Below are 27,424 nucleotides of genomic sequence, written 5' to 3'. Positions count from 1 at the left end.
CAAAGGTTCTGTTCTGTCCCCTGCTGGTCTTCTCCAACATGTCCTTGTCTGTATTTGGTCATCTGCACTGTTGCTTGGCTTACACTTGTGCTACTGACTGACTACTTGGGGACTGTATTCTGCATCCAGTGTGTACTGCAATACCTATTTCTTCTGCTACAACAAGAATTTGCCATCAGTCATACACATTTAGGCATGATTCACACAGTTTGCAACATCTCAGAACATTGTAGGGCATAGGTACATATACATTTCTGCATTTAACCATGGCTGGTATGAATCTCCCTGTTTGTCCATTTTCTGTTACCCATGTAGTAGAGTGTACTGTCTGTGTACCTTACCTCTCCTCTATGTTTACTTCCAACATCTGTCTGTCATGTCTTGTGATATTTGTATATGTTTATACCTGTATTTTTGCCCTTCTTCTCCTCTTTCTCTGTCTTTGCATTTCCTTCTGTTCCCAAAAAACAAACAAACAAAAAAAATAGACCTATTCCCAAAAAAAAAAATACTTATGCCCCTCTGACTGTCCCTCAGATTTTCCTGTTCTAACAGACCACTTGTATGTCTCTTTCTTCTTCACCCATACCCCACATCTGCTTTTTATCACCCTATTTCCTTGGATGTGTGCATTATTTGTGTTCCCCAGACATATTCTGCACCCATTGTTAGCTACTGTTAGCCCTGGTGAAGTGGCCATGCTTGCCCTTCACCATTAATACATTTTTTATTAGAAATGTTATGGATCCTGTTGGATTCCATATTTTCCGGTGAATGTATTTTATTAGTACATGGTGTATGGAGACATCCATATTTGTTTGTGAACCGCTATGTATTCCTTTAAATATCCTGCAGTTTCCATTGGGGTTGTATAATTTCTGTAGCTTTGGTACTGCACATCACGGTTTATGATGTACTTTTCCTGAATTATGGATTTGCTGTGACTGCTAGACAGTAAGCCAATACTGTTGGATAATTCTGTTTTGCCCGGAGATATTCTAGATTCACTAAGGCTTATTTGCATATTACAGGCTTGTGCCCAACTTTTGCACAGATATCACTGAAATGCGTCAGATTCCACAAATGTTACAGAATCCAGTTGAAGTGTTCCCACTGAAATGCAGATTGAATAGCTACTTTAAATTAAAGGAATGTTTGTAACACTTTGATGGTGAAAAAAATTCAGCTGTGGTATGCATGTTTCCATACTGGGTAGGACTGTTATTTTTTCAGTCTCCCAGTGACACTTTTAAAGTTTTTGCTTATAATATATTCTTTATCCTTACACAATTAAATGGCATTAGAATACTATTAAATAATACATATGGAATTTCATTTCACTGAAGTAAATGTTTTCTACTGAACTGCAGAAACTATTTTAGCAAAACCAAAACATCCATATATTTTATATATGCCAAGTATGTTTCACTTTCAAAGTTTCACTTGGCAAAATTCCAAAAATATATAAGGAAATTAAAATATATATTTAGCAAACTAACAGTCGGCCAGGGTATTACCAGTAAATCCTATAATATATGCATGAACAAGCAGCAGCAAGAGCCTATTGAAACCTTGCAAATGGTGATTCAGGGGATAGTTTACAGCACCAACAAATATATCTGGTTATTAAGATCCTCCATAATATAGAGATTCAAATGACTATCAGCAAATATCAAGTCATATACAAGAAGAGGTACACACAGAGCAATGGGGGGAGATGTTTTCTATTTTGTAACCACTATTGTTACTGATAACATTTTAAACCAGGAAAACAGTAAGGTAATACTAGGATACTACAAGCAAGCATGTTAATTAGTAATGCTTGAGGATCATAAGACTTAATGGTAAGTCTATAATTTCAATGGTGGAGGAAGAAAGTGATTTAATAAAACAATGAGATACTAAAAGTTATAAGCCACATATATGGAAAACAATGGGAAGGAAAACTCTAGGAAGCTGGATAAAATTAAAGGATGAAGGTGACAGAAGCAAAATAAATCAAAGTGAAATTACTAATGAGGAAGATGGCATTGAATTTAATCATGTTAAAAAAAAGAAATATAGACGTTCATTGTTGAAGGGACATGTACACTGGTAGCAACTAACATACAAATTAAGCAACTGACAATGCTTATAACAATGGATCAGGTAATGCATTCTCAGACAAGCAGCTTCAAATTTTGGTGATAGGAGATCCTATTTTAAGAGGTATTAGAAATTTACTTGTCAGGGTTGAGTAGTTAACATTAACAAAAAGTTTGCAATGGTTACGTCTCAGAGGTAAAATAAATGATAATAGTAAGGTACTGCAAACTATTTTTAGGCATATATAAATATGGTACTATAACAGAGGTTGAGAGAAATATGATGTTGGAAGAATTCGGTTTTATTTCCAGAAATATGCACCATTATACCAGCTAGTAAGAACAAGGGATTTGGAATAATCTTTTGGAATGTTCTACATCCTCTGTGATTCAGAAGGTCAGTGTTAAACGTTGCTAGAAATGTTGCTTATAACCTATGGAGGGACTGTTTAAGGAATTAATTTAGTAAAATGCATATGTGAGAAGATATGAGATTTAAAAGTAATATAATCTGTAGTGAAAATACCTACTTAAATCACCAAAGGAATAAATTGTTGGGGTCAAAGTTGACTAAAGTATTTCAAGTTTTTTTTAAGTATTAAGGTAAATCACAAGAGGAAAATAACACAGTCAGGTGGACATGTTAATGGCTTTATGCCCAGTTTAAGTAGCTTAAACAATACAGTCAAAGACCTAGAAACAAGAAGTGCTGGTGAAGGATATGATGTAATATATTTATAACAGAGATTTGATTTAGTGATAGAAATAGGCCCTAAGAACTAACAGGGTAGAAGGGTCATCATAAGTACAGGAAAGGTAAAGGGGGTAGGGTTTTAGTATATGTTGGCATACATCTATGTTCTTCAAGCAATTATGAAAATAGGGGCAGTGAGCTTATAACTGTTCAAAAACATTGGCAGTGTTCCAGTAAGCACAACAAAAATCACTAAAAATGTGTTTCCTGTACAGTATAACATTTTTTTTTCATTTTAGCTTATAATTGTTTCACATTTCTAAACAGAATACTAAGTAGGATGAAGTGTTGTTCTACAGATCTCCAAATTTAAAACCTGTAGAGTCACAAAACTTTTGGATGGAATTAAAGAAATGTTTCTAAAACAATGTACAATGATTTTAGGAGATCATGATGTTCTTTGCATAAACTGTGAGCTGAACTCTTCCAAAATGCTGAGATAAATTATATCACTGTGATCAGCCTAGAGTATAATTATAACTAAACAGTGAAATATCCAACAAAAAACAACATTCTGGACATTGTGTGGGTATATAATAAACTTAATGTACTTCACCACAACACCGAACCAGAACTGAATAACTCTGATCACATTTGTATAGTCTAAGAACTTAAAATAGATGCTAATAAGTTGTAGGGGGCTTGACATTTATGTAAGAAATTCTAGAAATCCAATGTTGATGTCATTCGAGATTTACTAAAGGAATAAAAATGACAAGGTATTAATGTTAAATATAAGTACTGAAGAATATCAGGATGCATTTTATGAATATGCTAATTACATCATTAATAAATAAGTCTCCTTCAATTATCTTGTGGAAAAAACAATGTCATTTCCTTCATGGAGGACAAAACATTCAGTTAGTAAGACTGACAAACAGAAATAATCACTGCTGTCAGTTTACTCAGGAAATTTCCTAGCTCTAACAGCAAACTCGTTATCAAAAAGCAAAAAGCAGTATTAAGGCAAAAGTATGAGAAGGGATAAAATGCAAGCATGAAGTAAAATTAGTAGAACATGCAGGTAAGAACAGTACGCTTTGTGCAAACGTCTGCACAGCTAAGGAAAGGATTGTAATTCAGGTCATAGCCAACTAGCTGGTGGTACAATAGCTAGTAAACACAGCAGATTATCTAGCATCTTTGTTAACAAGTCTTTGATAGTATAACCAAAGTAAATTTGGTGAGTAAGGACATGGGAATTAGTCCTTTGGACTGTGGTCTATAGACTGGGTGTACAGATGGCACCTAGGATTCAGTATCAGAAGAAAACAACTGGCAACATTAATGTACTTCTGTCAAGAGAATCCATTACAATTTACATGCTGGGACAGCCCTGGGAGAATAGTTTTGGAAAAGAATCTGCTGGCTGTAGTCACCATTAAGCTGAATTAGGCAGTACAATGTAATAGCGCAATTGTGGCAATAAATTGGTTAGGCATAAACGTAAGGGAGTGGATTCAAAAGACACTGTTATCACCATTCCATTTTACTGAGCTCTAGTAAAGTTAAATATTCAGTAGTACTTCAGATAGCTCTGGAATCCATACTGAAAAATGAATCATCTGGATGTTAATGCAGAAGACTAAAGCTCTGAGCTGTAAAAGAGCTGTTTCCTGTATCCACTGTAATTCCCTTCAACCTTTATTTGCCCACTGTGTGACACTGAGCAAGTCTCTTACCCAGACAGTGCCTGATGAATTATATAAAGAGAGTTATCAAAAACATGAGGAACAAATAAAGGCCTGAAAAATAGGAAATACTTAGAATGCTTGGCATTTACACATTGTAAAAGAGAATAAGGAAAGGAAGCATAAGATAAATGAACGACAGTGTCAAAAAGTAAGTGACAGGGGTAGCTGTAATGTTGGGGATGAAAGACAGAGGAGAGAAGAAAATGGTACAGGCTACAACTGAAGCAGGAATCGCCAGGGAACTGAAGAGTGCTTCCGATAGATAGCTGTAAGAAGATGGGGCAGGAAAGAAGAGATACAGGCTTGTACAGTCTAACTGCAGTGCGTAGGCAGATTGTATGCACTGTGTGCATTCCTCCACTGACATTTCTGAATGGTTGTTTGTTTTGTATGTATGTATAAAAGTGCATTGGCCGGCTAGGTGCCAGTCTTTATTCTGTGGCAATGAGTGAATTTCCACTGATTATATTCCCTTTAACACTCTGTGGCTTGTGTGTGTGTGTGTGTGTGTGTGTGTGTGTGTGTGTGTGTGTGTGTGTGTGTGTGTGTGTGTGTGTGTGTGTGTTAGTGTATATAAACCAGGACAAACTATATCCCTAAATGTGAACAAGTACCTTTTTATTCCCCATACATCCTTACGCTCCCTTCTTTACTTACTTCCATATTGCTATGGCTTGTGTGTGTGTGTGTGTGTGTGTGTGTGTGTGTGTGTGTGTGTGTGTGTGTGTGTGTGTGTGTGTGTGTGTTAGTGTACATAAACCAGGACAAACTATATCCCTAAATGTGAACAAGTACCTTTTCATTCCCCATACATCCTTACGCTCTCTTCTTCACTTACTTCCATATTGCTATCAAATTCTCTTCCCTGACGTTCTCCCTAAATATACCATAAGCCTCTTTTTCCCCCTCACTTCATATTGCAATTCCTATTTCTATTAGGCTAACTTACCTTTAATTGCTTTACAAACTGTCTAAAATTTTCTCTACATTTTAAATAATTGTCATATATCTTGTATAGATTCTTAACCAATGTTTTTTATGCTATGTTTAATCTGTTATAATTATTTAAACTGCTGATGTTTTTGTTTTATTTTTGAAAATTGTAAAATTATTGTTCTTAAAATATTTTGTAGTAATTTGGAGCTTTTCTCCCTGGGCATCCACTGAAAATGGGCTTCTACCCATATGGACTTTCCTGGTAATCAAATGTCAATACATAAAAAAGTAAAAAAAAAAATGACTGCATGTAGTCATAAGATAAATTTTCAGGACAATCACATCACACAGCATTAGTCACTCCTGTTCTCAGCATTACCAAAATGTCTTCATCTGGTGGCAGTCAGAAATGATGAATCCTATCTCCCTACTCTGTTACGCTAATGAGCCCTTTCCTGAAGCCCAGAATACAGGGTTTGATTCCTTCCACCTCCATTTACCTACTATGAGCAAGTCACCTAACCAGACAGTACTCACAGGAAGCCCCTGAAAAGGGACACTTATCTAGTTAGCTATGTATACAATAAAACAAATAATTAAAAAACAAAATAAAATGAAATGTGGCTAGGGAGAAGTGCCTATGAGGTAAAATCCTTCATTTCCAGACCCACTACTAACTTGCAGCAGCAACCTCTTTCCTTCCTTAATGTGCTCCATAGATGTCAAAGAAGAAAATATCAGTGCTAGTGGTTCACCAAAGCAAACAGATTTATTTTAGCTCACTGTTATACATAGTATTACATGAGCATGAGACACAACCATCAGCCTGACAACATCCTACAGACCTCTCTGAAATGCTTCATTACATGCTGTTACAGCCTAGTAATTGTTTATAAAACAACTGATACTAATCAGGTTTTGTTTCAGCAGTCTACAGTCAAAATGCAAAGAACTCTGAAACAGAAAGACTCAAAACACAGCAACTGAATGATGAATATTACAGAAGGCAGTCTACTGGAAATGAACGGGGATTTCTTTTCTCACAGCCAGCCTTGTATGTGACCCCAATGCCTGAAAGTGAATTTGTTTGGGAGGAAGAAGACGTAGAACCCATCACCCAGCAGGTGGGTTCCCAATGACCCAGAAAACATGGGCTTATCACTTTACTAATTGGTTAACAAAAGTATATAAATAGATACTCTATCCCGATTCAAGAAATATTAAATATGCATGTATGTCAGTTTTTGATGGTTTGAGGCTAAAATTAGTTGTTGCTACTAAGTTTATTACTTGTAATAAAGTAGAGATACATGTCTTTGCTAATCAAGAAAAAAAATCAGGCGAGACATGACATTTCAACATGTATCTTGGATCTTGCATTTGTTCCATTATGCAATCACAATGATATTGGGGTTAAACAATGCCTCTTTACAGAGCTGCTTGAATAAACTGCTATATAAGAGAAACTAATTTTGGTTATGATGTGTACACTAAAATATTATTTTTTATTGCCTTTCCCTCATTTTATAGTAGTGTTTATGATACACTTCTTATTTGACTTTTTAAACTTGCACAACAAGACAGAAAACACTTCACAGGCCTGAAACGAATAAGGGTACTCATGTTTGGTTAATTAATATTGCAGTATAAGTACATATTTTAAAACATTACTGTTTGGAAAGGAATTTCACTTTTGTACTTAACCAGTCTCAGCAACATAATTCTCAGCTGTCCCTGATTTTGCCTCATATTTTTGGTCTGTTCCTTTTAACAGCTGAGGCAGCCAGCAATAATCTAGGACAAACCACTACTTAAAGCTCACCAGTACTTTCCAGTATTAGAGTAGTAGCCTATTACAGCATTGAATAATGTTTTTTTCCTGGCATAGTTTAGTGAAGAGGAATGTGACAGATGCAGGAAAGTTAGTACAGATTAGGGAGGAGTAACTATTGATAATGTACAGGAAAATAAAGGGTAAATTAAAGGAGCAGAACACATAAGACAATACAGGTGATGCAAGTAAAGAAGTAATGGATTGGAGAAATAATTAAACAGGTTTCCTCCGGGTACTCTGGTTTTCTCCCAGTGAGTGCCACAGTGGTGCAGAAGTTAATGTTGTCAACTGACAACAAGAGGTTCTCTGTTTCGATTTTCAGTTGGGGTGCCATCTGTGAGGAGTCTGCATGTCCTCCCTGCATTCTCGTGGGTTTCCTCTGGGTACTCCGGTTTCCTCCCACACTCCAAAGACATGGATTTCTCCCCGAGCCTCTGCAGAAAATAGGCTCTGTCCTAGTTGAAGTTTCCCACTCAACAAATATTAAATAAATAAATAAATGATAAACAGAAAGTAAGCAAGAAGAAGCAGTAGACAGGTTTAAATAAAGAAAGAAGATGTTAAAGAAGGAAGTAGGTTAAGGCAAGATGAGTGAGGCAATGTAGCTTAAAAGAGAGGACAGGCACAGATGTTGGTGAGTTGCTCGCATTGTGAGATAGGAGTTTGACTCAGGGAGCTTTACAGTGATCCAGGATGTACTGACTTCTAAAAACAGGATATTAAGAGACAGTTAAAGAACCAGAGATGGTAGTGGGAGGTTAAATGTGAGGAAGAGACGAAGGAGATTGGAGAGAAGAGGAAAGCAAGAAGACTGGAAACAAGACTGGGTAAAAAAAAAGTTAATAAAAAGAAAAGTGAGAACAGTAGGTCATGTGCAGAAGCAGGCAGAAAAATGGGGGCAGAGGGACAAGTGTATGACAGGCAGATCAAGGAAGAAGGAGGAACTGGTGATGGTCAGGAAGTTAACTGGAAGAAGACAGAAATTAGGAAGACATCCAAGGGAGAGATTTGCCAGGGAAAATTAAGCCAAGATACAGTAGTAAGAACAGGTAGCAGTAACAGCAGATGAAGTAGAAGAAGAACCAAACATGGGCAGTAATGGTGCGGTATCCAAGGAAAAGGATGGAGGAGGCAGGCAGAATGGGAAAAAGCACATAACCAGGAGAAAGGGAAAAGTGAAATTTGTGGTGAACAGATAAATGGAGGAATGGCAGAGGTGGTCAGTGACAGGAAGGCATAGCACACGTGGCAGGTAGACTTTACCTATAACTAATAGAGGGGATACTGGTGGTAGGTTACTTAATCACTAAAGCTATTAGATCAGGAGTCAGTGGGAGAGAAAGATAATAGCAAAAGTGCACGCAATCTCAGCCTTAACTTATCCAGGATAGTCCTTGAAGCATATGAGGGTAACTATATTTTAAATATACTAATACTTATCTATAGCTATCTGTAAGTCACATTCCCAGTCTGTCAACTGTTTGCTTAAAATCCTGGAAAACATATAAATGTGTATCATGTCAAAAGTGAACAAATATATGTGTAGAATTAAAGAAATATGTTTGTTTTTGAGAGTTTTTCTGTTTAGAAGTACAAACGCATAATTTGCAGTTAGAAACATGGTGTAACTGCAGCTACCAGGTACTCTGTTTTTGCAAGGCAGAATTCTGGAAGATTTCTATCCAAAGATTCAGTTTGTTCCTCTGTGTTAACAGAAAGCAAAGAAGCCATAAAAAGTATAGTGTGTCACATTTCTACATCTCAATGGGAAAAAGGCTTGAGGTATGCTATGTTTTTACTTTTCAAGAAAAGGGAAAGTCAAAATAGTAGCAATTAGAATGAAGGCCATACTTTATTTTGAGTATAAAAAGTATGTGTATTTTATTTAACATTTTTTTTTACAATCTCGCAAGGTCCTACAGAGACAATAGTTACTAATGCTAGTGACCTTATGAATCAAGCATAAAGATTATGGATTTGGTGAACTGCATAATTCATTAATGACAAATAAAAAAGTCTATGTTATAAGAAATGATTAAACAAGGGGCAGGCTATTATTAGAAGTGACATGACCTTTCAAAATCAAAGGATATATGAATAGTGAGACTAATTAAAAGTACACACTTAAAGCATTAACTGAGGAAATGAAAGTGTGAAAGATAAAAATGGGAGTAAACTAAAAAGGCAAACTTGAGGGATAAAGTGAGACAGCATTGTAACAGTAATGGCAGGGAGTAAGAGAGCTATGATGTGTGCATGTAGTATGATGCCAAAAATACAAACTCATGTACTAGGTATGTTTATTAGTTCAAAAGGAAGATGTGTCTTATGTTCAACCAATTTTGTATAAGATCTGGTAGAAAAAATAATTTTGCAAAGTTATGCAAAAGGAAAGATTGGCGTTTTAAAAGACTGTGTGTGGTTTTGAAAAGAAACAACAAAAGTTATTTGCTACTATTTTTCAAGAGAAGGGTTGATACAGAAAAGTATAAAATTATATCAGGGGCACAGAGACATGAGTGAAAATCAGACTGCTTACAAGAAATGTTGATAATTAATAAGCAAGATGTCACATTTTGAACTGGATACAGGTGCAGAGTGCACTATTGTTTCAAAGCATGAACTGTGGATGTGAAGAAATAAGAAGTACAAGATCCCTTCTTCATACTGTAGTACTTATACAAGCTCATTATTTGGCTATTTGGCTTCTGAAATGCTAAGAACATAAAAACAGATACAGATCAGGAAGCAAGGCAGTGTATATGTTTAGACATGCTCACACAGTAACACAGACATCTCATATACTCTGAAAAATCATATCAGTGATATTCTTCTTGACTATGCTAGTTTATTTACAACTTTAGATAGTTTGCCAGAAGAATATCACATAGAAATAGAATATAAATACAAAATAGAAAGACAGATAAGTGTTTTCAGTTCTTGCTCTGATTTTAAATTCATTTTAACAAGCTGTATGGTCTTTAAGCTTATATTAGTGATCCCAGTATATGGTTCCACTGCATTTTTGCCATTTAAATGGTCTAACTGTTGTTATTGAGCTTGGTTTCATTCTTATGTACTGAGTGTAGTTCACGACTTGTCTTTGCATTGGGGCAATTCCAGGCCAGTCAGGTCATAGCTAAAAGTCTACCCACCATGTTGCAGTTGTGGTCTTAAACACAGTGTATCTGTTATTGCCTGCTCTTTATGATAATTTGACAACATAAGTCCCTCCCTCTCCCTCTTTATTGGCTGTTGACAATAAGCACGTAAGTATCATTTTGCAAAGTCTCTCCTCTTAAACTACTCACCAGGCTCAAACACCTTTGATAAAATTAGTTAATATTGAGTGTAATGATTCTTCTTGCACTGATTTTAGTATCAGCTTAGTGAATTTTTTTTTATTTGTACTGAAATTTAAGTACTCTTCTTCACATAGCGCAAGAAGTCCTGAAGTCACACATGCTGAGCCCATAAGGCATGCATTGACCCAACCAAACATTCTTGTTATTGGTGACAAAATTGAGAAGCATACTGATGTACCTCTTAGTTACTAGTCTGGTGCCGGGATTCGTCAGATCACATTTTCACTCAAGTCTTTCAACAAGTACTAGTACAATTCTGTCATACTTCATGCCAATGTCAATGACTTGAGGTATACCTCCCTGGATTATATAAAGAGAGACATGATGGAAATACTTCAGATGTAGTTAGTTAAGTTAGTTCATTTGGACTGACATGCAAAAAGTCTTTGCAGTACAGATACTGTAGTGTGAGTGCAGATGTCAGGTCAAATATCCAGCATTCCAGAATATTAATAATATTATTCAGGAGGAAAGTAATATCAGTACTGTTCTCCAGTATTCCAGAATATTACAGAATTTCTTCAAACTGTTTGTTTCTCAACACTGTTATTGAAGACAGTATTCAGATATTGTTGACATCTACCTTCACTGTACATAATAAAGCATTATTAACCAAACTACAGTGTGTGCAGACTTTATTCTGAAAGGTTTAAGAAGGCTTGGCACATAAAAGGAGAGACTGGTACCCGTTTAACACAGTTCTTGGTAATTAACAGGTAAAAACATTCATTCCAGTTTCTTCCAGTGATTCCAGTTAATTCTAGCAGCCTACAGTCATATCAATTCTTTCAGTACCCATTTGTAAAACCAGATAAGATTAGCATTTGTACTGGTCTGCTGAATCTAGATTAAGTCATTAAAAGAGACTACTGCTCATTGTTTGCATTTGAATGAATGGTCTCAGTGATATATGTTATTTTCATTACTACATGCAAATTATAGATGTTGGCAGACAAAACGAGATGAACAAAGATCCAAATTGTTCACATTTAATGCATTAGTAAGGTGCATGTTCTTTGGATTTCCATTTGTTATTACAGCAGCAAAATAGATATTCCAAAGAGAAGTTCCACAAGTAACTAAAGGACTGAAAGGAACTTTATAATAACTGATGTTGTATTACTGTGGGATGAGACAAAAGAAGAGCATGCAGCTGCATATATCAAAATAGATTAATTTTCAAGTAATTAAGAACAAGTATAAAATAATAGTGACATGTCTGAAAAACATGGATCATAATCTAATGTCATGGGGCTGAAATCTGATGCATAAAAACACAGAGCAGTAGTTTAAATAGTTTAACTGACAAAATCAAAAGATAAGCCAACATTGCAGTAGTCTCTCAGAATGACACAGTCTCAGACAAAGGTTTTACCTAACAAGACTGAAATGAATATACCACTCAAAATCTGTTAGAGTAAGATACAGACTAGAAATTGAGCTACAAAACAAGAAAGGAGGGTTGAATTGTTTAAGTTAACTGGTTACATATGCATCAGCATTAAAATACTGTGGTGTGAATAAACTAATTATTTTACAAGTATACAGCATTCAGAATACTATATCACTTCTTAAAAGAGAATAGACCAGCTGTAGATTGATCAAGATAATTTACTGATGCATAAAAAAGATATGCACAAATGGTAATTTTACACTTAAGTACAACAGAAGAAACTAGAAGTATTTCAGAGAGCTACTGATACTGACTTATTAATGCAGCTACTAAGAATCTTTACATTTTAAGTTTGGTCTGTGTGAAAAATCATCAGTCAGAAAATAAAATCAGTCCTATTTTTTCAAGGAATAAGTCAAGTATGTCCAGGATTTTATGTGCAAAGATGCTAAAATAGTTCCCAATGATCCAGGAAGATAAGTGGTTGAGAAGATGTATAAATCATAGCAACATTTTATATATATATATATATATATATATATATATATATATATAAAACATTGAAATTTCATAATGTTGAATTTCATAACATTAAGGCCATAACATCGAAAATTCAAAGCATTGAAAACCCAAAACATTGAAAACTCAAATTTTGAAATTATGCTGCATAACATTGAAAACTAATTTGCACAAGTAAATAATATCACCTCCACCTACAACAATGCCTAACTAACAAACACACTTTCTACTACATTTCTGCCCCCCACAACCCCCGTAAATTAAATATACCAACTCCAAGACCACACTACAGTGGGAAAAAGTTAATTTCCTAACCTCAGTGTATGGTGATTGTGATACAATGAGGCTAGGAAATTAACTTTTTTCCACTGAAGTGCTATCTTGGAATTGATTTAATTTACAGGGGGCATGGGGGGCAGAGCCCCCCCCACATGGGAGGTGCAGGGGGGCTTGATCCCCTGCAGAAACGTAGTAGAACGTGTGCTTGTTAGTTAGCTGTTGTAGGTGGAGAGGATGTTATTTACATATGCATTGTACTTTTCAATGTTATGAAGCACACTTTCAATGTTCTGAGTTTTCAATGTTTTAGGTTTTCAATGTTTTGAAATTTAGATGTTTTGGTCTCAATGTTATGAAATTCAGGTTCCTATTAGATGACAGAACACACATTCTATCAAATGCGTCTTGGTCGAACTTAAAACAACGAAAAGGCAAAATAGCGAAGCGGCTTTTAAGCAAATTCTTTTCCTTGGCCGCTTCCATTACTTTGCCATTTTTGGCACTGTAGTATGATCTTGGAGTTGGTATATTTAAGTGGGGGGGTGTGGGGGCAAAGCCCCCCACTTTATGTATTCTTTTAATTTTTTTTCTTTTTTTTTTTTTCTTGGAACAGCGATTTTTTTTCCTTGGAAAAAAAATCACTGTTCTGAGCTTTCAAGATTGTAAGCTTTCGCTTACATGGGGTCAGTTATTCATTATTCGCTTTTTTAAGCGTTTGATGATATAATATAGATCCTGAAATTCAACGTTATGAAATTTCTATGTTATGAAGTAGACCTATATATATATATATATATATATATATATATATATATATATATATGGTTCAACTTCAAAATATCTAATTCCCATAACATCGAATCTCAAAACACTGACCCACAACACTGAAAACCCATCGACATCTTATAACACTGAAACTTTGCATCATAACATCAAAAACTACAACGCACATGTAAATAACATCCCCTCCACCAATGACAATACCAAACTAACAAACACACTTTTTGCTATGTTTCTGCAGGGGGACAAGCCCCCCTGCATCCCCCTCACCCCTGTAAATTAAAAATACTAACTCTGAGATCACACTATAGTGGAAAAAAAGTTAATTTCCTAACCCCACTGTATCACGATTACCATACAGAATGTACACATAATGTCTAAATCACTTGTATGGCTTAAAACATATACAGAGTGGCAAAATAAACACTATATAAATATTATAAATTCCTACACTGTATAAATAATAACTATATAAATAAAAACTACAACATCTTATAGTGATAACACAAGATTAACAGACTAAAGTATAACAGTTACATGTTTGATGATATACTACTCGATCTTGTACATTTTCAATGTTATGAAATTTGATGTTATGAGTTTTCATTGTTTTGGGTTTTCCATGTTATGGTCTCAGTGTTTTGAGATTCGATGTTATGAGAATTAAATGTTTTGAAGGGGAACCATATATACATATATATATATATATATATATATATATATATATATATATATATATATATATGTATTAGGAACTCTCCCTAATGATCTTAGTGATCACCTGCTCACATACATCATGAAAGACAAAATTAATTGTACAAGCTTACCTATTTATAGGTCTATCAGATCCAAGAAAAACTTTGACCCAACTAAATTTCAACTTGAACTCAAATCATGTAACTGGACAAAACTAAAGTTCCTTCCCCTTGATGAGGCAGTGTCATCATTTAACAATTCATTCCTTACTATACTTGACTCGCATGCCCCTAAACGCTCAATAAGAATTAAAACTCAACTAGCACCCTGGCTAACAACAGACACCAAAACCAAAATAACAACTAGAGACAAAGCGTGGGATAAATGGCACTACCAAACTACCCTAGATCGTATCAAATTCCAACAACTTAGAAATGAGACTAAAAAAGCCATCATACTAGATAAGAAAAATTACTTCTACAATCTGCAGCATAAACATCAGAATAACCCTCAAAAGTACTGGGCAGGCATAAATAAACTTCTCCAACCAGGCAAATCCACTACTCCTACCCCAGGAACATTATCTGATAAGAGCCAAGAAGATATAGCCAATTCATTCAATACTTTCTTCACAGAAACCATCCAGTCATTAGCTAACCAACTTTCTCCTCCCCACACTTCTATAAACACTATACCCGACTCACCACTCTCTTTTAACTTCCAGCCAGTGTCCACATCCTTTATCAGATCCCTTTTGAATAAACTGAAGCCAACCACCCTTTCAGCCGATCTTCTGCCGGCTGAATACCTGCAAATTGCTGCAGATGTCGTAGCCTACCCTATCTCAATCCTAATTAACAGAACCATAACCAAGGCCTCAATCCCCTCAATTTGGAAAATATCCTATGTTATTCCACTCCACAAAGGAGGTTCATCCACAGAACTATCCAACTATAGACCTATAGCCATACTATCACCACTTGCCAAAATTATGGAAAAGTGCATGCACAACCAACTAATGCTCTATCTAACCCAAAATAAACTACTCACAGACTCTCAACATGGATTCAGACCCCATCATAGTACAACCACTGCCCTCCTCTCTTTTACTGAAAACATTAATCTTAACCAGAATAATAAAAAAATATCCTCCGCTCTCTTCCTGGACCTATCGAAAGCCTTTGATATGGTAAACCATCAGTTACTTCTATATACTTTAAAACCCTGTATCTAGATACTCCAGCCCTTGACTGGTTTCAAGCTTACCTCACTGGGAGACAACAAGCAGTAATGTGGCAAAACAAGCTCTCCTGCCTACTACCAAATACCATAGGAGTTCCTCAAGGTTCCATATTAGGACCTCTCCTCTTTTCAGTCTTCATAAACGACATCCAAACAGTCATCCCTGAAGCCACCTGCATTCAATATGCAGATGACTCGCCTATAATATGTTCCAATGCCTCTCTTGCAAATCTATTAACTACCACCCAACATAGCTTCACCAAAGTTGAAAACTGGCTTGCCAACCATCTCCTGATCTTAAATCCAAACAAAACCAAGTTACTTCTCTTCTACCCAACCAATAGATCTCCGACTGAAAACTTCACTATAAAATCCAATAATGGGACCATCATCTCTCCAGACACCTATACAAAGCTATTAGGAGTAAACATTGACAATAAACTCAGATTTGATATACATATCAACCAAGCCATTAAGTCAGTCAACAAGAAACTTGGGACCCTATATAGAATTAAAGCCTTCCTTACCCTGAATGCCAGGGCAGCCACAGCCCGTTCACACCTTCTCTCTACCCTACTATATGCCTCTCCTGTCCTCACTCACCTTAACAAATCTGATCTGGCCAAGCTCTCATCCTGCTATAATCACATTGCCAGGTTCGTTACAGGCCTACCCTACAGAACACACCACTGTACTAACCTGAAAAGCTTGGATGGATAGAATTCCCACACCTTCTTCACCAGTCCCAACTCATAGAGGCCTTCAAAATCCTTAAACAACCTGAGAATACCCCAGCACTAAAAACTTAATGACTCCCTACTCCAATCTAAGCTGCCTTCGCTCAGCAAACAGACTCCTTGTCCAAACAACTAAATCTCTCAACCTAGGTGGTGACGCGCTATTTGCCAACACCACTGGTAAAATATGGAACTCTCTCCCAAATAACATCACGCTTGCAACTTCTCTAAGTCAATTCAAAAATAGTCTAAAACTCCACTTCAAGTCACACTGGCTATGTCCTTGCTCAAACCCAGACTAGCTCTGTGCCATTAACTAAAACATAAACAACTAGCTAAGATGATAAGTACTTTGTATACTGTGATAAAGAAATATGTATCCTGTCCAACTCTATGTCATTATACTGGCTACCGTCCTTGCTAATATGTTATTAATGTTACATTTGTAGTAATCTCAGAAATAGTAATAGCCTATGTTTTTAAGTTCTTTCAGCTCATTTACTGTACCTAATTATCAATGTAACTCTGTTGGAGCTTTTCTCCCCGGGCCTCCGCTGAAAAAGGACATGTATCCAGTCAGACCATCCCGGTTAACAAATGTAAAATAAATAAATAAATAAATATTTATATATATACTCACACACACACACACACACACATATATACATATATATATATATATATATATATATATATATATATATATATACAGATTATATGTATATATAGATATAGATATATCTATGGGTCCACTTCAGAAGACTGACAGACCAAAAGACTGACTCTCAAAATAGTGAAAGACCAAAAGACTGAATTCCAAAATACTGAAAACTCAAAATGCTGAAAACATGTTTAATGCAGGGGCAAGCCCCCCTGCACCCCTCATTTGGAGGGCTGTGCTCTCACACCCCCTGCTAATTATATATGCCAACTCCCAAGATAGCACAACAGTAGAGTAGGGGCAAATTCCACCCTTCAGTATTTTGAGTTTTTAGTATTTTGGTCTGTCAGTCATCTGAAGTAGACCCATTTACACACACACACACACACACACACACACACACACACACACACACACACACACACACACACACACACACACACACACACACATATAAATATTTATATATATGAATATATAGATACAATAAATTATCAAAATGTAAATACAATGACACTCAACCAATTGATGCCAACATTTCAAAATTCAATCTATCATGAACATCTAAACATCCAAATCTAATATAATTGCAAAAAGAAACATATTTCCTTTTGTGATCAGCTCATAAAAACCTCAACACTCACTCAGAACTAATTTGTCCGAATATTGGTAGTGTTGAGAAAGGGCTTTTGAAAGGAAAGGTGCAGGGTTAAGATTAATGTTAGGATTAGTAGGTGTTAGTAAAGTGGTACAGGGAGGTCTATATCATAATGTCGAATGCTAACAAGTTCGAAGCACTAAATTTCTAACTTGAAAGTTTGAAGTGTAAAAACATTGAAACGTATAACAGAGATTGCCATAGAGTGCAGGAAGGGAAGATTTCCATTTACTGCACTGTAGTGCGATCTCAGAGTTGGTATATTTAAGGGGTGGGGGGTGCAGGGGGGCTTGTCCCCCTGCATAGAGCATTTTTTTTTGTTGTTGTTGTTTCGGGTTTTGAGTGGGGGTTTTTTTGTTTTTTTTTGACATTCAACATTTTTAGACTTCGGACTTTCAGGTTCGAAGTTTGAAACTTCAAAGTTGTCAGCATTCGACAATGTAATATAGAGACTCAGTCACACACACTCACACAAACACACACACATACACTACACTATAACTATGCCCTAATTCTAACCTGCCCATACTCACGCAAACATTCCTATTCACTCATGCTAGCACATTCATAATAGCAGAAGGATTTGGCACTAGCTCCCCAAACCCAAACTTACTTTAACTGCATGCGATAGATGTTCTTTTAAATGGAAATGTGAACTCCCAATCAGAATTTAGAGTCATTCACTCAATCGATAGGCAGCCAGTTCTATGGAATGAAATACACCCATGAACACACACACAAATACAGCAATACTCATTAATTAAATTGATCCTGCTTTATGAGATTGCATTATTAGATCAAAGATTGTTTTTCTTTGATTGCTGCAGCTATATGTCTAAGAACAGGTTGCTGTTGCATTTTAACAGTGTAAGGGAATAGATCTGTTCACTTACACTGCTAATCTGTGTAAAGTTTGTTTATTTTTTTTCAAGTTGTACAGACATTGGAGTATAGGCATTTTCTTTTTTTCCACTATTGTATGATCTCAGAGTTGATATATTTAAACTAGTGGGAGTGTGATGGCTGTGTCAAAATGTTTTTCTATTTGGGGTTTTAGTTGTTTTAAGGTTTATGATTAGTTCCATTAAATCCATTGTATTTGGTGTTTTATGTTTCAGTGAATCAATTCTCAACATATTTTGCACTGAAGAATTGATATGGATTATATATGCGCATGTGCGAGTGTGTGTATGTATATATATATATATATATATATATATATATATATATATATATATATATATATACACACACACACACACACACACATATATATATATATATATATATATATATATATATATATATATATATATATATATACATATATGGATTCACTTTATATCCTCGAAATACTGAAATATCGAAATTCAGTATTTTGAGGCTATAAAGTTGAAACCTGAAAACAACGAAAACTCAGAAGTGCGAAATTCAAAATCTCACACACCAGAAATTTTGAATTAGCGCTTCTACTCCACACACACACACACACACACACACACACACACACACACACACACACACAAGCTCTCTACTACATAAAATCAGGGGGGCAAGCCCCCCTGCATCCCCAATGCGGCAGATTGTGCCCCCACACCCCCCCTACTTAAATATTTTAACTCCGAGGTTGCACTACATACAAACACATGCAAAACACCACCACACAAGCTACATTGCCCTCGTACACACACATCACAGCAGCAAAACACATTAACATACACTGCAGTCCCTACCCAAAACCCTTAACAAATAAACACTTACCTGAATCCACAACCACACCGAAAAACCAAAAGCGCTAATTCAAAATCTCCAGTGTGTGAGGTTTTGAATTTCGCACTTCTGAGGTTTTGTTGTTTTCAGGATTCCACTTTATGGGCTCAAAATACGGAATTTCGATATTTCAGTATTTCGAGCTTCTAAAGTGAATCCAGATATATATATATATATATATATATATATTAATATTATAAAAAGGAAGCCAATCTGGTAGTCCTCTGCCATAAACAAACTCTACAACAGAAGGAGGAAACTGATGTGAAATAAGGTGAAGTCCCAAGACTCGAAAAACTTCCTTTTCAGCCTCAACAAAAAGTTGAGATCCCTCATCAAATCCTCTAAAGCTAGCTATGAAAACAGAATTGCAACAGATAGTAAAGACAACCACAAGGCCTTCTGTAGTTATGTAAAGAATCTCCACAGCAATACCCAGATTTGTTCTGAGCTACTGCACAATGGTACCTCCTATACCGAGCAAACAGATGTTGCCAATATACTGGCCGACAGATTCAGTGCCAACTTTACCCCCACCAAAGGACCAGTCACAATACCAGTAGATTGCCAGGCACCCAGTATTACTGCTGCACAGGTTAAAACACACTGTCCAAGGCCAAGAATACAGCTTCTTTGGAACCTGACAATATCCCTGCCTGTATTCTACATGAACTACAGTGTGAACTAACACCTTACCTGTGTGCCCAGTTCAGTCACAGCCTCACCCCAGGCTTTGTCCCTACTGAATGGTGCACTGCTACAGTCATCCCTCTCCACAAAGGAGGAGCAAGTACAAACCCTGGGAACTATCGCCCCGTTAGTCTGATGAGTCTGATATGCAAAGCTATGGAATGCATCATCATGGACCTAATAAACAAGGATATAGGGAATCTCCAAACTCTGGATCCTACACAGTTTGGTTTTGTGAAGGGTAGATCATGCCTGCTCAACTTGGTCAACTTCTTTGAGTCAGTCACCAGAGCTGTGGATGAAGGCAAGGTGGTTCATACATCCTACCTTGATCTGCCAAGGCCTTTGATACTATTCCCCTCTCAGGAATAATAGAAAAACTCACTAAGCTGGGCATCAACCCCTGTATCACTATGTGGTTTGTAAACTGTCTCACAACACAGTGTGAAAGTAGCTGACTCCAAGTCAGACTGCCGACCAGTCACAAGTGGAGTCCCACAGGGTTTGGTCCTGGGTCCTCATCTGTTTGGTATCTACTTCTCTAAAGTCCAGGCCAACACGAAGAGACTCTGGCTGACAAAGTTTGTAGATGATTGCAAGTTGGGAGAGCTATTATTAACTCCCTAAGTGATGTTGACATCCTACAGAAAGGCGTCACTGAGACCAACGACTGGTGTCAAAACCATGGCCTTAAGTTCAATGCCAAAAAATGTGCCGTCATCCCCTTTGGGAAAAACACGGTTCCCATGAATTACCACATCGATGATAGTCTGCTGAACACAGAAGAAATCTGGGAACACAGGGTGACAGCAACCTCTCTTTTGACCACCACATTGCCACTGTGGTCAGAAAGTCCTTCTATGAGGCACATCTCATTACTAAGTGTTTTGCATCCAGGAATAAAGAGGTCATTGTCTCCCTCTACTCTTCCCTCATTAGGCCAGTCATCGAGTACAATGCCCCATTTGGCATGTACCTCACTAAATACCTACAACAACTGGAGAGGCCACAGAAGTACCTCAGAAAGAGGATCCTAGGCCTTAAACATTTTTCCTATATGGACAGATTAAAAAAAACTCCAGCTATTCTCTGTTTCATACCACCTACTTAGAGGTGATCTCTGCTTGACTTACAAAGCCATGTCTGACCCATCTGTGTTAAAATACTACGTCTAAAGAAATCCCAATCCTTCCACACCACATACTCCAGAGATCTCAACCTCATTACCACAATCAACAAAACATGCTGGAGGGACAGGTTCATAACCCAGAGACTGCCCATGCTATAGAGTATACTTCCCATACATGCCAAGCAGAGCACCTCACTGACCCTCTTCAAGAGAAATCTTGATGAGTGGATGGGAAATAGAAAATTCACCCCAGGGATCACTCCAGTGGCTTTACTTGACAGAGGCACTGGGAAATAAGGTTGGGTGGCACAATGCCAGGGTAATTCTATGGGCTAGGCTTGTAAACGCTTCAGGGCCATTAGCCTAGTAGACACCTAAGAACCTATATATATATATATATATATATATATATATATATATATATATATATATATATATATATTTTTTTTTATATATATATATATATAGAGAGAGAGATGTATGTATATATGGATTCAACAAAACAATACCTCAGCAACCGAAGAAAAATGAAAGTAGCCACACAGCCAGATAATTTTTTAGCGCTTTCTTCCACTTTATTGTAACATGGACTTCCTCAGAAAAACCAGGGTGCCTCCCTGCATCCTGGTTTTATACTAGATAAACAGGAAATGATGTTATTCAATTGTTACAATTATGTTAAACTATTAAATTAAAAAACGATTAAATACACTTCCTAAAATTTTTCAAATTATGCTTATTGTAAAACATTTCGTTTTTTTATATATATGTGTATAAAACATAGTAAATACTTAAATAAAATATGATGAATGTCCATGAAAATCCTATATACCAACAAAGTAAAATGATACAATATACTCCCTCTATTCCAAACGTGTCAAAACACTATTTTATCTATGAGAAAGCATATTATATTGGTAATAGTTATTGTGTTAAAATCACAACTTAAACATTTTGAAACGATGCATGATGATGTTAATGATTATTTGTTCACATCACAAATAGACCATTTGCAAAAACAATGATCAGTGAAAAAATGTTTAGATGAATTTGTAAGTAAATTTGATAAATAGAGAGTGGATATATTATATAGTGACTCTGTCCTGCCTCATCAAAAGATGGATGTATGATCACTCTCCCATACATGCTAACACCAGATCTCTCTCACTCGTGGATTCACTTTATAACCTCGAAATGCTGAAATATTGAATTTCAGTATCTCGAGACTATAAAACCGAATCCACAAAACACCGACAAACAAAAACCGCGAAACCACATAACCGAAAACACTGCACACACTACACTAAACATACAACACAACACCCACATCACAACATAAACAAAAAAACAACACACATACACAACTCACACACACATAAGCAGGGGGGCAAGCCCCCCACACCCCCCCTACGTATATATACTAACTCCGAGATCACACAAACACAACACAAAAGCTCACTCACACACGCACATTCTCCAATCCCTCACACACACACACTCTAACTCCCACTCAAAACCCTTACAAAACACTCACTTACCTGACATAACACCTACATCCAAACACGGCACCGCACACAAACAAAACACAAACCCGGACATTACATAGCGCAACTTCATAAACATGAATTCTACATATTTTCAACATACGTCAAATTCGCGATTATGAACGTTCGCTATTTTTAACATTCGACTTTATAGCTTTGAGATACTGAAATTCGACATTTCAGTATTTCGATGTTATAAAGTGAACCCGTATATATATATATATATATATATATATATATATATATATATATATACAGATAAAGATATATGGATATATATACAGATTCCATTCACAAACTCAAAGTTTCAAAACTTCGAACTGCAAATGATCGAGACGATAAGATCATTTTTAAACTTTGAATGTTTTGAATGGAGATCACCGCACAGCATGGAACATAAATTTACCATTTTCCTCACTATAGTGTGATCTCGGAGTTGGTATATTTATTTAGCAGAGGTGTGTGGTGCAGGGGGGCTTGCCCCCTGCAAAAATGTAAAAAAAAAATGTTGTTTTTATTACAGTTTTTAAGTTTCAAAACTTCGATCCTATGGTCTCGACCATTTGCTATTCAATTTTTTGAAACTTTGAGGTTGTAAAGTAAATCCACACATACACATAATGAATTTGGCCCTTGGAGCTAGTGACAATAGTTCATCTGGTGTTGCGTTGAAGTACTTAACGCCAGCATTATAACATCAAATCACAGATTGTCGCTATCTTCTGGATATGCTCCAAGGTTGCTCCTCAGAATATGCATTAAAACAACCAGTGTTTTTGCAGGGAGACAGCCCTACTCTGTACTCCCCACAACCACCCTACTAATTACATTGACTAAGTCCGACATCACGCAATCTCTGGGAAAGGGCATATTCTCCTTACTAAGGGATTAACCTTTATCACACAACTGTCAAGCATCTGCATTCCTGATCAAAGTGGGTCGACAGTGCAGAGGTTGATCTTAGCCATGATCAACCAGCCTTACAGAAACCGTCTATGCATATATGCACACACACACACACATATATATATATATATATATATATATATATATATATATATATATATATATATATATATATATATATATATATATGTGTGTGTGTGTGTTTGTGTGTAATCTATTACTTCTATATAAGTCCTATATATCCCCAATTTTAGAATATAACAGCAGTTTCTAGGTGTAGTCATAAAGAGCTTGAAATCAGTGCAGGGAAAATATACTCAAAACATTCCTTTTGTGGGAAATCTAAGTTATAGAAATAGGTGTAAGAAACTGAAATATTTTATATGCACTACTGTTGCATATAACATTTATAACAATGAGTTCCAACAATCTAGTTCAACATTTCATTATCTTCTAATTAAAACTGACATATGTATAATAACATAAACATCAGTATATAATTTTGTCATGCAAACTTACAGAACAAATACTTAATAATTGTGGTTTCCAGGATTTGGAATAAACTACCTGCTGATATTAGATTGTCACCTACTATTTCGTCCTTTAAGACCAAACCTGATAATTGGATGGAGAGTGACACATATAACATCACCTGGCATAAACACTGTTATAAGAAACTATGAAAATCTGTAGGAACCATGACATTTCATAGAAATGTCATAACATCGAACCTCAATTAATCAAATTGTTAACAGTTCTAAAAACAGGTAATCTAAAAAAATTCAAAATACATATTTGGGGGGGGGGGCAACCCTCCCTCCCTCCTAAATATATATACAACTCTGGTGGCCCTACCACTGATGCAAGCAACTATAGACCCATTAGTCTCAACAGTCTTGTATCTAAGACTATGAAGCACATCAAATCTGAGTTCATTAGATATAGATAACTTCCTGAGCCTGACCTAAACCAGTCTAGCTTTGTCAAAGGTAGATCCTATCTGGTTAACATTGTAAGCTTCCTTGTGAAGGTCACTGAAGCTGTAGACAATGGTGATTCCATTCACACTGCTTATCTTGACCTTGCCAAAGCCTTTGATACAGTCTCCCTTGCAGCTGTTATTGATAATCTAACTATAATCCATGTCAATCTCTACATTGCTCTTTGGACAGCTAATTGGTTGGCTGAGAGAAACCATGTAGTGAAAGTTGCAGAAGTTTCCTCTGAATATGAAAAGTTACCAGTCCAAGGCTTAATGAATGGAGTCACACTTTTTTGATATCTACTTTTCTGATATCTAATCTAATGTTCCAGGTTCATGATTAATTAAGTTTGCTGGTTACTGCAAACTGGACACAGTTGTCAACTCAAATTCCGACCCACATTTACTTCAGCAAAGGCTTGGCTATGCCACCTCTTCGTGTAAGAGAAATATTCTTAAAATAACTGCTAAAAATGTGGTTCTGCTTCATAAACTATAATTTCCCCATGTCCTACAATTTAAAGAATACGACCATCCAAACTGATACTTTCATCAGAGATTTGGGACACTTATGTTGACAACTCCTGATCATTTCACCATCATGTCTACACAATAGTTCAGAAATCATTTTACATGGCCCAATTAATTTCTAAAAGCTTCTTCTCTAGCACAAAAGAAGTGAATTCAGTGCAGCTTTCATCATGTGCTTTCCTAAGCATACTACACAACTTAAGAGGTCTCAATGATTCATAATTAAAAACTGGTTTCAAAATTTTTAGTTACCCAGATAGACTAGCAATCTTCTTCTTCTTGTACTCAGTCTCTGACCAACTCTTATATGATGAGCTTTGCCTTGCTTTTCATGATAATTAGCATTGAGTTGCTTGAGTTTGTATATATTTGTGAACATGTATTATAGTCATTGGCACTTTAAAACTATTGTGCAGACTGCCATTTTAAGAATGAATGTATCCCATGATCCTTTGTACATAGACCTTACTGCCAGCGTATTCACAACGAGTGAACTGTTAATATCATTCTTATTGAGTTGCCATTTTGAACATAGTAAAAGTTGTCATTTTTACTGAAATCATGCTGTATCCTGATGTTAATAAGACTAATATTCAGCATTACAGGGCACAGAGGTGCATATCATGACATTTTTCAAGCCACGAAAGAATTTGACTTATTCAATCTCCTGCACTTCTGAAAAATCTACCATTGCTCAAACACTTATACCAAGGATTGTATCCTACATCAACAAATGCATTAGACTCATCGGCAGGATATGTAGCTAGACCAGTACATTCCACACCAGTGGAACAGTCTTCAACTACACATTAAGGAAAGCACTACTTTGGCCTCTTTCAACGTTAATCTTAGAAATTGGATGGGCAGTCATAAATTCACCCCTATCTTACCCTGTGTAACCCTTCTAGACAAAGAGGTGAACACTAATTATACAGCGCATAATGGGAATATTTGGTTAGGTTCTTCATGCCCCTAGTGATAGCTTGCCTAATATCATCTTATGACCCTACATGGCCCTTCAGTTGTCACCCTCTACACATTAGCTTGTATTACAAGCTTACCATAAAGTATTAATCACTGCAAACTCAATCACTTTCCACAGACTATTATGTTTACAGCTTTATCCATGTTACATTACTGATATTACAGTCTGTAATGCTCAGTGATTAGTTAGACAGTTGACAGTATTATGTTTTTTACTAACAAAGTAACTGAGAACCAATTTCTCAGTAATACACATTTTTATTGATTTATTTTACTTTTATATTATTTATTTATTTTGCTTTTGTTTGCCGAGTTTGGTTTAGTTTAGTAAAAAAAAACTTTCAGAGACTTGTGGAGAACAGCTCCAACATATTACAAACATTTTTAAACAGAATTGCATGAGCAAACATTAAGTAATATACATTAACAACTACACATACATTTGCTAATTAGATTACATTCATATGAAATAAAGGCAACTATTGCAGTGTAAAAGATACTTATACATTTAGTAGCTGTTGACTATTGATCATTTGAAAATGTATATTATTGTTTTGTCAAACAGATAATAGAGCCTGTGATTAGTGCTTAGAAATTAAAAAAAAACTGAAGTGAGCCAAGGAACTTGGTAGTGGACATAACGTTAATATTGTAGTTCAGAGGTAGAATATTAAGCAGGTTCTGAGACAATTACATACACCTATCATAAAGTTTATATTAGAAGAACAGAGTTGGGGGTATACAGTGTGTCATGAGACTATGCATATGATCTGTAGATGCTAGTAACACTATTCAGGTATTTGTGAAGAGTGGTTGCAGGACACAGGATTCTGAATGAAGAGAAAGGGTTTGACGTTATGGCAAGCTAAAGATTACAGTGGCATTTATCCTGGACATGTACAGGAATAGATCCAATGAATTGATAGGTGAAGTTTTAGTTGTGTTTTAAATGAGTATGAATTCTGAATGGATTTCATGAGATGTGGTTCCATAGTTTAGCTATAATGTTTGAATATAGAGAGTCAGAGTGATTAGAGATTTTTCTCTAGAGTGTAAAATTCTCTTAAGGGTAGTGTTGTCTTAAGTTGTTAAGGCCTGGACAATTTTCTGGCTTATAGTGAAGTTTGTGTATTGCAGTTCGCTGAGAAGGAACTAGGAGATCTGCTAAATCAAACCTGTTTAATTCTCTAAGTGCTAAGCAGTGGTATGCTCTATTGTTATGTTTACTATACATTTGGCTATTATATTATAACATT

The 27,424-nt window shown here is 36.0% G+C and overlaps 1 protein-coding gene across 4 annotated transcripts in view; it reads left to right on the top strand.

Annotated features, from left to right (window-relative positions):
- Positions 1-27,424, top strand: part of KIAA2012 (KIAA2012 ortholog) — a 971,910-nt gene that overhangs the window by 353,197 nt on the left and 591,289 nt on the right. For 3 of the 4 annotated variants that reach the window (XM_044075103.1, XM_044075104.1, XM_044075101.1), the window contains exon 5: positions 6,396-6,592. In XM_044075103.1, coding sequence (XP_043931038.1) covers positions 6,396-6,592 — 197 coding nt within the window. The remainder of the gene's footprint in view (positions 1-6,395; positions 6,593-27,424) is intronic. The other variant, XM_044075102.1, reaches the window with a different exon arrangement.

This window comes from Protopterus annectens, chromosome 6.part0, assembly GCF_019279795.1.
Source record: "Protopterus annectens isolate FY-2018-M chromosome 6.part0, PAN1.0, whole genome shotgun sequence".
In the NCBI taxonomy this organism is placed as follows: domain Eukaryota; kingdom Metazoa; phylum Chordata; order Ceratodontiformes; family Protopteridae; genus Protopterus; species Protopterus annectens.
Note: the sequence above shows the minus strand (reverse complement) of the source record. Positions and strands in the feature narration are given on the sequence as shown.